General features: G+C 32.6%; 1 protein-coding gene across 6 annotated transcripts in view; it reads right to left on the bottom strand.

The window, feature by feature from the left end:
• The window catches only part of LOC119635153 (polypyrimidine tract-binding protein 2), a 246,453-nt gene that overhangs the window by 189,041 nt on the left and 44,853 nt on the right, over positions 1 to 12,559 (bottom strand). For all 6 annotated transcript variants that reach the window (XM_038029762.1, XM_038029763.1, XM_038029764.1 and 3 more), the window contains one exon: positions 7,716 to 7,805. In XM_038029762.1, coding sequence (XP_037885690.1) covers positions 7,716 to 7,796 — 81 coding nt within the window. In that variant the 5' untranslated portion in view covers positions 7,797 to 7,805. The remainder of the gene's footprint in view (positions 1 to 7,715; positions 7,806 to 12,559) is intronic.

The following is a 12,559-nucleotide window of genomic DNA, read 5'->3' as shown; positions in this document are numbered from 1 at the left end:
AAAAAAAAAAAAAAAAAAAAAAAAAAAATAAATAAATAAAAAAATACTTTTCCCATTGAAAAAAAAAAAAATGTAAAATAATTTTTTGCTTTGTATTTGCCAGCGATTGCTTTATGTATGCGAAACAATTTCGAAAGTAGATACTTGTACGCACATAAAAATAAAATTCATAAACCTATGTGTTTGTACAATACTTGATGATTGTAGAGAAATATCCTGAATGCAAACATACATATATTTGTAAATAAAATTTCTTATTTAATTTACACAAAATATTTTCCAAGATATTTATCTAAGCATACATATATGTGTGTATGTTTATTATTATTATTATTATTTTATACATTACCATCACCATCACTACCTACTGTACTCTTCTGTAAGCATTTCATATGAAAATACGATTATATAAAAATATTAAATTATTAGGTAGAAAATTGTGGCAAATATGTACACAAGACAGACAAGTCTTCGCTATGCGAATGCTTACTCCTCCCCCCGTAGAATTAAATAACAAAACATAAATTCCCTGCAGACTGTACGGTCCATCACTAAAATAGCGATCGCATGAAAAGACTCCTCTCAAAAAAAAAAAAAACGAAAAACTAGAACCACTCTAATGTATCGAAATATGCAACATTATATATAGCAACATGTTTCCGAAATTATAATACGATGCACAAACTATTATCCAGAAGATATGTATAAGTTAAGCATAACAAAGTAGTTAGTATTTAAGGTTTTATGTAAAGTAATCCAAATACCTATTAAATAACTTTAATGAAGAGAACTGCTAGTAGTTGTAGTAGTACTAGTAGTAGTAGTAGTTATCTTAGATAAAATAAACATGCATCTGCATAAACCACGATATGTTCATTTGAATTAGGCAAAAGGAAAAATTTTATTTGGCATACGCGATTTATCCTATTCTCACTTCCATTATAAGAGTAACATGTGCAATAAGCGTAACATGTATTTTATATAAATGATGAGAAAAAATATGACTCAACTGAAAATTTGTTTTCTTTCGCATTTCGTTTCTTTCTCGCCAACCTTTGTCGGAGCATATCAATAGAAGAAGAAAATTGCAAGAAAGTCCAAAAGCATTCAAGCGAAAAAATGATCAAAATTTTTGCAAACACCTAACAATCGTATTTCTACTAACTCTGCGAGGGTTTTTTTAATTTCCTTTTTTTTTTGTTTTTTTATTTTCAATTGATTGAATTCTCTCTTGGTTGTTTCAAAACTATCGTATATAGCAGATGCCAGGTTAATTGTTCTAAAAGTTCTTTTCTTACAAAACATGTAAATTTAACAAAAAAACACCATTCAACAACAATTATATATAATCCAATGAAAAGAAAACTGATCTCAAGGATTAAGAATATACAAGTATAAATACATTTCAAAGGAAATGTTAGAAGAAAAAAGTCCACTTGCCGAGTTAATTTTTTTTTTTTTTTTTTTTTTTTTTTTATTAATTTCAATCAGCTTGGCAATAACTTGTAAGGAAAAATTTCATTTTATTACCACGTACAACATTTAGAACGAATTGCGTTTGAGACAAGCGACAGACAGCAGAGCTTTACACGTTTTTCTTCATATCAAAATGAAAGAAAGAAAGATCTTTCGGATTTTATTACGGATATCTTTTTCTAATCCATAGAGATTTGTAAACGATTTTATTTGCTGACCAACATCATTCACAAAACGATATGTATACCGGAAGGATTTACAGCTAATCAGAGATAGATTTTAATAGAAAACAACCAAAGGGAATAAATCAAAGGTATACCCCACCATTGCCCACTAACTCTTGCTATCATGCAACACACACACACACACACACACACAATCACGCCATCATTCACAATCTTTATTATTTTCATACATTTTATAAACGGATGATAAAAGTCATTTCGATTTCTTTTCTTTTGCATGATGAACGTATAAATAAAAGATAACATTTAGAGATATGAAAAAGGAAAGCGCAAAGAAAAAAAAAAGAAGAAAGAAAAAATCTTACGGGAAATCAAAAATACGCATAGAATCACAGATAACTGTGTGCTGGATGACCTCCTCCCCGTGATATTTAAAAAAAAAAAAAAAAAAAAAAGAAGAATGTTCGCAACGAACATATGACGCTCAAATCAACAAAAAAAAAATGTCATTACTATCAGGAAATATACGGAGAAGTGGAAGCAAATGAAAAGAATTAAGTTTTCCTTTTTTTTTCCTTTTTTTTTTTTTTTTTTGTGAATAACTAAAAATGAAATGTAAACATGAGGGAAAACATCATAAAAAAGCTATAGAGCTATATTGGAACAATTCATGTTTAGCCGAATTCGTAGTTCCTCCTCTCATTTAAAATTTCCAAAATTTCAAAAATTGGTTAAATATTCCTATGAAATATTTCTTTTACTAAATGTTCTTTGCTTTTTGCGAAAAAATCCCAAGCGAGTTTTAGTCAGACATATATATATATATATTATATATATATATATATATATATATATATATATTATATATATGTATATATATATATGCACGCATCCGGTGCCATTCTATAAGCTTCCTCTATCACTTCCCCTCGTACATGTAGTAATCATTTGTAATCATCACAGTACTTGCCTATGTAGAGGGTAATCCCCTTGAGTTGAAAATGGCTTAGGAGTCACGCGCAGAAACTTGATGGATTTTCAAAAGCTGGTTGCCTGTCTCTTTAGATCTTGATAATTATCGAACTATAAAGCAAGTATGCGACAATTTTTCTTTTTACGATTTTTTGAAGCAAAACGAGAACGAGACAGCGGCCTTGTGCAACCGTAATAAATTAGTTGGTGACTCTATTTTTTAGACTTTTTGATAGAAATTTGAAAATTGTATAGCAAGTTACGTGGCAGAACTGAAATATGCAGAACAATTGGCAAAATTGGAGCAAATCTCAAAAAGAGACTCATCTACAATGTGCTCTTCTACAAGTGGGATCCCGTGTATGTGTTTAGAACTAAAATTTCAAAAATATGTAGACATTCCTTGCTAAATATATTAAACTACCACATAGCTAAGTAGTCAAGAAGCGCAGCTGCCTCATATCTGCGCTCCGGGGCTGCTCCTCGATGCGGTAGATCATGCTTTAAATATAATTAATATTCCGTCGTAGCTGATAAGGCCACTTATCGATCGGGCACAAACCTTCTAAGCAACGCGGCCAATCTCATCGCTGCCTACTTTTTTCTGACCATCATCAGCATCTTTCACATATAGGTGACAACATGATCTAATTTTTAATTCTACGCCCGCATGTGTTTTCCGCACACATTGCGCATATCGAAAGTCGAACGTAGAATACCAGAGCATTTTTCGGTGATGAATACATAAACATTTAACGGATATTACACATTGCCTAAAACGCAATGCTGTAAGAAATGAGCGGCTGAACGTACTATGACAAGACGTATCCGAGACGGACAGGCGTTTAAGGTAAAAAGAGAAAATTATTTAAACGGAAAAACTTTCCTTTAGCACATTAATAGCCATGAATAAAAATATCAGCCGGTGTGTTAGTATCTCACATGCCACCATAAGGTATTTAAAAGAACAAATGAATGAAAAAGTATATGTATGTATATATGTATGTTTATATTCTTCTTCTCTATTCTTCTCAAATATATGCTTGACCAAGCAGACAATCTGTGTGACTGATGTTATCGTTTTGATGGTCCATTTTGTTCTCTTTCAATAATCATTATGAATGGATACAGGAAAAAAGAAAAGCGTCGCGAATAAGTATAATGTGTTACCATTTAATTAAATTCATTCGTGCCGCCCACATTTTTTTTTTTTTTTTTTTCTGTTTTTCTTCTTTTAGTTGACGACACAGAAGAGAAAGCGAGCGACACTTTTTCCTTTTTCCGGTAGAAATGTATTTAAAAAAGACATAGATCAATACATTTTAGAGGAGGATTTTAATAATAACATGGAAATCATTTCTATAGAGAGGAAGTAAAAGTAAATTCACGACAGTTGCCAAGATTTCGCATAAATTCGAAATATCAGACAAAGAAATATTATAAAAATTTAAAATCATTCATTCATTCATAAAACTCTAAACCTAATCCATATGTTTCATAGATATTCTTGCAATGATTTTCTTATTCATTTATCCCCTTCCTCTCTTCCTCTCCTTTTTCTTTTATTTTTAATTTCTGAATTGATTGTTGGTTGTGTGTTGATTATTCGTAAAGCATAAATTTCCATAACTCCACAGCCTTTCTGGTAGAAATCGCATGTCAGAGTAAATAATAGGACGCTCTATGTCAAGGAAAAAATACCACACAAAATAGTTGTAGAAGTGCAGACAAGTACTGAGAGGTAATTGGGAATCCTAACTATGTCGAATTCAGTCGCATATACTCTTCAACCAAAACATTTTCGATTCTTAGTGCAACAAAAGTATCAGTAAAGCTTACACATCCTAATTATATCCTAATTTTTTACGCCTGGGTTGCGCCTTCGATTACGAAGATAAAAGATTAAATTGTCCATGGCGCATATAAAGAGCTGGCCCCTCTTCAAAAACTATGCTAATGCTATCTTAAAGATTAAAGAAGAAAACAACAAGTGCCGTACAACTACACTAAAAAAGAACGTAGGTTGTTTGTGGTGAACAATTTCAAAACTAAGAAAGACAATCGCGTTTTTTTTTTTTTGAAATTTTCTAAAGGATTACTCTTTTTTTTAAATCCCTCATAATTATCTAATAACTTTCCTGAATATTATTATCCTGCCCGTCTATTCCATCGAAGAAAGTTTTCTTGAGGGTAAAGCGATCAAAATTATTTTTCGGTCCACTTTTTAGGTCAAAGATAAATATATAGCAACTTTTAATGGATGAAAGAAAGAAATGTGTTACATTTGTTGCTTTACTCAAAAAAAGCAAAGATTTTTATAGACATAATCCATTGTTTCCATTTTGTGCAATCACAAAGTCACCATTAATGTGTCTGTTCTTAAAAGAAAAGCGTTTATATCTGTTTTCTCACACTTATCGATTATTCTTGAATGCTATGTTGTTAAAGGTGTGTTAAACCGCAAAACAATTAGCTCATCACTCACGTGTCATATCTTTTATAAATAATAACGTCGTTGTGTTCTTGCCATGTGGGTGGCTTTTATAATATTTGAATAGGAAAAAACCACAGTAAAAGGACATTTTAGTTTTAAAGACTAAAGAAAGAAGGGGTGGGTTTGGTATAGAGACAACCGTGACGATCTTGACTTTATAACAAAACCTGCTCTTATTGTATGCTTTAAATGATTTGATGACACTAGCAGTGTGAGCAGAAATAACAATCACTTGCGTGCTTTTTACATAAGTAATGAACTCGAACAGATGCAAATGAAGAAAAAAAAGAATCAACTAATCGCTAAAAAAAAAAAATGGCTTAAATTAAATCTATTAAACAAATGCCTAATACGGACGGAACAAGTAAATATGCATCCATATAATATATGCATATGTAAGAAAGAGATAAATAGATTCTTTTCGAAACGTTTAAGAGGCTCTTTATTAAATGCGTTGTCAAGTGATTTTGACTTAATTGGAATATATATGTATATATATATATATATAAACGTATATATATATATAAAAAGGAAAAATAAAAATTTAACTGTATTTTAACAATATTTAATATTTAACGATGGCGCTTGTGTTTGCATTGGGTATAAAAAAAACTTTAATATGATAGTATACTTTTGGGCTTAAGTTATATTATGAGCGTTAATAAACTGAAGAGATAGAAAATATCTTGCTCTGCTCTTAAAATAATTTTGCATATATTTATCATTAAATTTAGATTTTTTGACACGACTGACAGCAAACTGCAATGACAATGAAAGAAGGTGGTAGACAATAGACTAAAAAAATAAATCTTTGTCATTTTACATAAGACACCAAAAGGGGAAACCTGGGTGACTGTAAAGAATGTTTCATTTGATTGATCTAAAGCCATACTATTAAGGGTTTACGAATTAAAGGTCTGGTAGAAGTTAGGAGTTAGTCATTAAGTTCAGAACCTACATAATTACCGGATCAGAACAAAAACTGAAAGGCATGGAAAGAAAGAAAGTGATTATGAAGGAAACATGAAAATCGCAATTTTTCGTTAATCGCTCGATGCAGGTAACGTTTGTTTCAAAGCGGCTACAGAATACATCATTCCATTCCATGAAATGAATTTTTGATATATTTTTGTCTACTGGCACAAATGCATTAATTTGAATTTATAAAGGAAGTGCCAAGAATATCATAAAGAACAAGTACGTGACACATTAATATAAACACGATTTCAGCCTTGCGAGCCAGAAAAAACTGATGTTGCTGTAAAGGTCTCGTGTGTCTACAGTTGAAATTTACAGAAGCCACAAGAATTGTGAAAGATGAAAGTGATTTTGAAATTGATTCTACGTTGATAGTCCATACCAACCTTTTACGGAAACTAGTAGAAATCAAAACGAACCGTGGTAAAGGCTCTGATCATGGTGCACTGCGCTTTTAAGTCGTCTTCTAGCTCTCGATAGTTTTTTTTTGGGGTTTTTTTTAAGGTTTGTCGGCTTTTTCTTGTAAAGCTTTTTAGTTGTGAATGCTTGGTGTGACGGTTCTTCTGTGTAAAGGTCTTTTTGAAGGTGTAAACGTTGTTTCACGTGAAGGCTGCAGGTTTGATGGGAAGCTTCGTTTGCATAAAAGAAGATGAAGATTTGGTGGGAAGGTTTTTTGGTGATTGCAGCTTGGTGTGAAGGTTTCATTGTGTTTTATTGTGCGCGCATTTATTATTATGCATCATTTTTTTATTAATGCATACATTGTACATCTATGTAATGCAATGCTAATTAATTATAATCTATGTTAATCTATATTGATAATAACCCTGTTAAATGTAATATATAGCAACAATAACCCGGTTAATTGCAATAATATCAATAGCCATTTTTTAACAAAACTGTTTAACTATAACCTGCTGTACGGCTTTGGCCGATACTCGAATATTCACGATAGGATCTTCAAAACAAAAGCAACAACGAAAACTAAATATTGATGATACCGTAAAATATTGGGCGACCGTTGCCAGTAATCCATCATTTACGCTATGCAATACTTGTTCGACCTATTTGGGCCGTTCGCAGCATGAACTGGTATTCAAAAGCCAATGTCTAAATTTGTGCAGTATACACAGACGAGAACAGGCGAATCGATTCAAATTTTTGTAAAAAAAAAAAAAAAATTTATTGCACGATTAGTGATCTGTTTGCACAAACTTGGGATTTTAATACCACCAAAAATTGAAAACAAACTGGCAAAGAGGTGAGCAAACGTAAACGATTGATCGCTAGACTCATGTCTCTCATTGGATATTTTTTGTGCAGCCGCCTTTCGGACAATATCACAGACATTTGTACACCTATTAATCCGTTAATTTGTTGCACTTTTTGGCGCATCTACATACGTAATTAGTAATCAATTGCTACGAAAATCGCGATGCAAATAAATATCGCAAATTGACTAATGCCCCTTCCATCGGCAGATTTATATCGTTCGCGAATCTAATATAAAATATTTTATTGACAAAAGCGCATAAATTCATATTCATGGGTAGAGAGGTTGTTCTTAAAACGATTATATAAAAGAATAATTTGAAGCATATAATACATACCTTAACACCAATATGTACAGGCGAAAATTCGTGTAAAGATGGTATTATGGGTAATGGCATAGGAAGGGGGCAGGACATCATGGTCGCTACCTGTAAGTAAAATGATAAGAAAAAAAAAAAAACAAAAAGTTAAAAAAATGTTTTATAACACACAACACAAGAGGAGAATTAATTTTTTAAATTATTTATAATTTCCATTCTAATATCTTATCTGTTTTTTTTTTTTTTTATTCTTTCTTTACTTTTTTTTTAATTCAACGCAAATTTGTAACATAAACGACCGCATCATAACCGTTGCCAAGTAATATTTTTAAAGGAGTGAGAAAAATAAACTTTGACACTCCCGGTGTCCTTAAAATATGCTGTCACCCAAAATACCCGCAAACTAAAGCAAACAAATATATATATATATACACAAACGTAGAAACGATGCGAAATTATTTATAACAAAGAAAACCACAACCATAAAATCATACGTACGAGAGAGAAGCAGCAGCAGTAGTAAAAAGCGATGAACATCGAACGTTGCTCTTGCCATTCGATGGGGGCGACTTGCTCTATACACAAACACAAACACACACACACACACACCACAGAACTGCATATAAAAATTGTATAAACGTATATACTGGGGCACCCATTGCAACAAGTTTCATGATGAAAATGATGTCGCTTAAAGGCGCAAGCGAGCGAACAAGAGGAATGGGCGAACCATAAAGATAAACTATGCTCTTGACAACTACAAAGAGAAACCATCATCAAATGCCAATGTTGAGTTGGGGTTGCAAGCAGCATTTTGTACACAATAACTATACTGATGTTCATTCATCTGTCGTAAAGTAAATTAATGGAACCTATTTTCCCTTTATTTTTTTTTTTTTTTCATTTTTTTTATTTTGTTTCTTTTTGTTTATTATGTTTTTCGTGTTTTCGTTTTGTGCGTTTGTATCAACAGTACACGCAGCACACAATGTCAACAAATGTTTTTCGGTTGATATGAGATGAAAAAGTAAACTTATTTCTTCTTCTTCTTCTGCATCTGCATCTCCAGTGGCATCATTTAACATGTTATGCCTGCCAAAGTTCATAACATATATAGTGTAATATAGCAGTGCGCACACGTGTATATCAAAAACTTTTGTGAAACTTCACGTAGCTGCGTAATGGGATGGCGTGCAACAATTGTAAACACTTTCATTACAAATATTTAGTGATTCAATAGTTTTTGATCTGGTTAAAGTTAAATGTTTCATCATGTTTCTTTAACACAAACAAAGATACGTCAACAAAAGCGTGCTGCGAAAATACCATTAGGACTTGTTTTTTTTTTTGAATGATGGTTACAAACGACGTAAGAGATTAATGAATCAAAGTTTATCTATTCAACTGAGGAACAATTAAACAAAAATCAATGCGGGGAAAATTCACTATCACTTAAACTTAATCAGTCAAAAACGATACACACTTCACTACGCAATCCCTTATCTCGTAACTTTGTGCCGGATTACACTGCCAGCTCGAAAATATGTTTCACGTAATGTAAATGTAAAGCAATGTCAGGTCTTGTTAACTCTCTACGACATAGCACCCGCATATTTGCCGGCTTCACTATTCGCTTGTTCTTTCCTTTGTTTTTGTTGCCTGTGGTTTCGTTTTTTATCCTCTCCTTTATTGGTTTTTTCCTTTCACAGCTTTTCCCTTGAATTTTTTCTTTTTCTATTGCACGCATTATTTAAAGCAATATCTTCGACTAGTGAAGACGAGAAATATGCGTATGCTATTCCGTGAAGTTAAGAAGACCTGACATTAGCGAGAAACAAGCGGATACTATTGGCCTCGTTTGTAGTAACGTACTTATCATGGTTCCACTTTGTCTCGTTGGTTGGAATATATTAGCAATATGCGAGGTTTAAACATTAACCAGCTCATCAAAGAAAAACTGCAAGCGACTTCTCGCGTGGAAAAAGTAAGAAAAGAAAAACTTACTGATCGGCCACGGTCCTTATGTCAAAAGAGCGCACACTATACTTCCCCTAGAGAAATTACTGCTTTGTTGCTGTTTTCCGTCGACCATGCTGACCGTCGACCACCTTGATCTTTATCTTGGGTAAAAATGAATTGCGAACATCATCGTTTCCAGCGTAATAACAATGTCAGGATGGTGAGAGGTTAAGTGAAAAAAAAAAATTTTCAAATATGACTCATAGCGGCATTCAACATTTAATTTTTATCTCTCCGTCTTTACGTTCGCTAAAAATTGAGTCTATGTTATGCCGGCCAACGAAGGCAGGCACTGTTTTTGGCACTTCTTTTCAATATACCCAGAAAGAAGCCTTAGAGGCATTACAAAAGCAAGCGTATTTTTTGATCAGTTGTCAAAGCCGGGATTGAATTAGACTTTTCCGTCTATCCATCTATTCATCTATATATATTATCTGTCCTCTATGCCCATCTGTGTAATGTTTGTAGCAAAAAGTCTTGGAAGAATGAAAATATATCTTTGCACGCACAGACTGCATTTGGAAATGGAGTCTAATTGCTCTTCAAGGGACACGATAACTACGATGCAATATAAATTGAGATCATTTATGTTTTCCATCTGGTTTTGTCCAGTACTCCTAATAAAAACTCTTCGCGTGTTTTTCATACAAAATTTAGGAAAATCAGCCACACCTATCTAAAAACTATATAGTATCGCAATTTAGTTTTTTCCCATCTTTTTTTAGTTTTCTTTAAGAGAAAATTACAGTTGGATACAAACGATTCTCGATCACAGCCGAATAGTGTAAATAGTGTTTTCTCACTTGTACTTCCCATATGGGCTCAAAAGGATCGTAAGACAGCGTTCAGTTTCAGTTCACCACCTAACTTTTCTACATCCATTGTAGTAATTGAAATTAAAAAGTGCTGTAGGGAGATATACTAGGGAAACAACAAGTACGAGTTTGATTGATGAAGTTCGGTGCACTTCTTTTCCCTGCATTTTATTTTGTCAATAACAAAAAAGCCGGCACATGCGGCATTATTTTATCGCATTCTTCTGACGCAATCTCTAATGAAATGAAATACTTATTTGGCATTAATCCGAATATTTTCAAATTGCATAAACACTAAAACTGCAACACATTACATTTTCATCTCTTTGACAGGTAAAAACAATAAAAGCAACAAAAAATTCATAAAATCCCATTAAACATTTCAGTTCCGCTTGACGCTCGCTATCATTCAAAATATATATATATATATATATACAAATCGTCCAATAAAAACGCAAAAAAGGACGGAACTTAAATATCATTGTCAAGGTTTTTTGTATTTATGCACTTTGGCGGTTAAATGCAATTTTTTTATAGATCAATGAGCATATTAAAAAAATAAAAAAAAAATAAAAAAAAGCATTTTTTTTTTTTTTTTTTTTTTTTTTTTTTTTTTTTTTTTTTTTTTTTGTTATGTTCATCGATATGACGAACGAGCGAGCAACCCAACAACACACCCTTCTCAGCAAAGCAACATTCGTCAGAGCAGAGCACAAGCAACGACGACGATAATCAAAAGCTAGTCAGTCAATAATGAAATCAAATCAATGTAAGAGAGCAGAGGTCTGGGGATATGCACACAGGAGAAGCAGGTGTGGGTGTGGGTGGTGGTGGTGGTGGTGGATGGGTGTTGGTGGCGATACTCTGTCTGGGTGCAAATTGTATGCATTCGAAAAGAAACGATATTGACACACACGTACACAGCAACGCAACACAAAGACACCGAAAATACTTATTTAACTAGTGATGATATAGTTGTATATGTGTAGCGGGTAATTGAACTTTTGTCATTGTCTTGATGATATTAAACACGCCGATGCTAATTGTACGGGCGAATGAACTTTGCAATACACAAACACACAAACACACACAAGCAAACAAACACAACAATTGTCAAGCAGATGACTGTCGTAAAATGCAATGAAAATCACTTTTATTTATAGTGAGTTCACACATTTTCCATTTCAATAAAATAGCGTGCATAACCAACCAAGCTCTAGTTCATCATTTGGTTTCCAGGTAACAAGCATTCGTATAGCATCGTCTCTCCATCTGTTATATTACACCTGATGCCGTTATAATCATTAGACTTTGTTTGTTTTATCATGATTTCTTCGAGTTAAATCATTAAAATACAAAATAAAACTATTAAAAAAATAAATGAAGCCCTGTTGTTATAGAAAGAAATCGAGCGCTGCGCATATACACATAGTACATAAGTGTAAAAGTCACACAAAAACCTTCAAAGTGTAACTATAATAATTTGCAACAATTGTTAGGTTAATGATGGCATAAAACATAAGGAAAAGCATATGGTAAGCAAGCATCAACATGCACACACATGCAAACACATACATAAGCCATTTCCATATGTTATGCATATTAAATAAGCAGATCGTAAAGACCACATTTTCCTGCCGCTCTATCGTTTATGCTCTATCAGCCCCCGTCAGAGTAGCGAAAGGAAAAGAAAAAAAAAAAAAACGAAAAACGAAAAAAAAAAAAACATATTTAAGGAAAGACGAACTCAGAACGAGAAAAGAAACAACCAAAATGGTTGAAAAAACATGTTAAAGCTATGTTATTATATACATACACACACATATATATATATATAAATACAATGATGATATTTGTTCTGGAAGAGAAGAACAAACCGCATACATATGAGCATTATAGCTCGCTTTTGTATGTAGAACAGCAATCATGAATACAACACATGCACACATGCACACATGCAAATGTAATATAATGCGTTTTACGCGGAGAAAAGTACAGTTTTAAACTGCAAAAAATACAAAAAAAAAA

The sequence above is a fragment of the Glossina fuscipes genome, unplaced genomic scaffold (genome assembly GCF_014805625.2).
Source record: "Glossina fuscipes isolate IAEA_lab_2018 unplaced genomic scaffold, Yale_Gfus_2 3, whole genome shotgun sequence".
Classification (NCBI taxonomy): Eukaryota; Metazoa; Arthropoda; class Insecta; order Diptera; family Glossinidae; genus Glossina; species Glossina fuscipes.
This window is presented reverse-complemented; position numbering and strand designations above follow the sequence as displayed.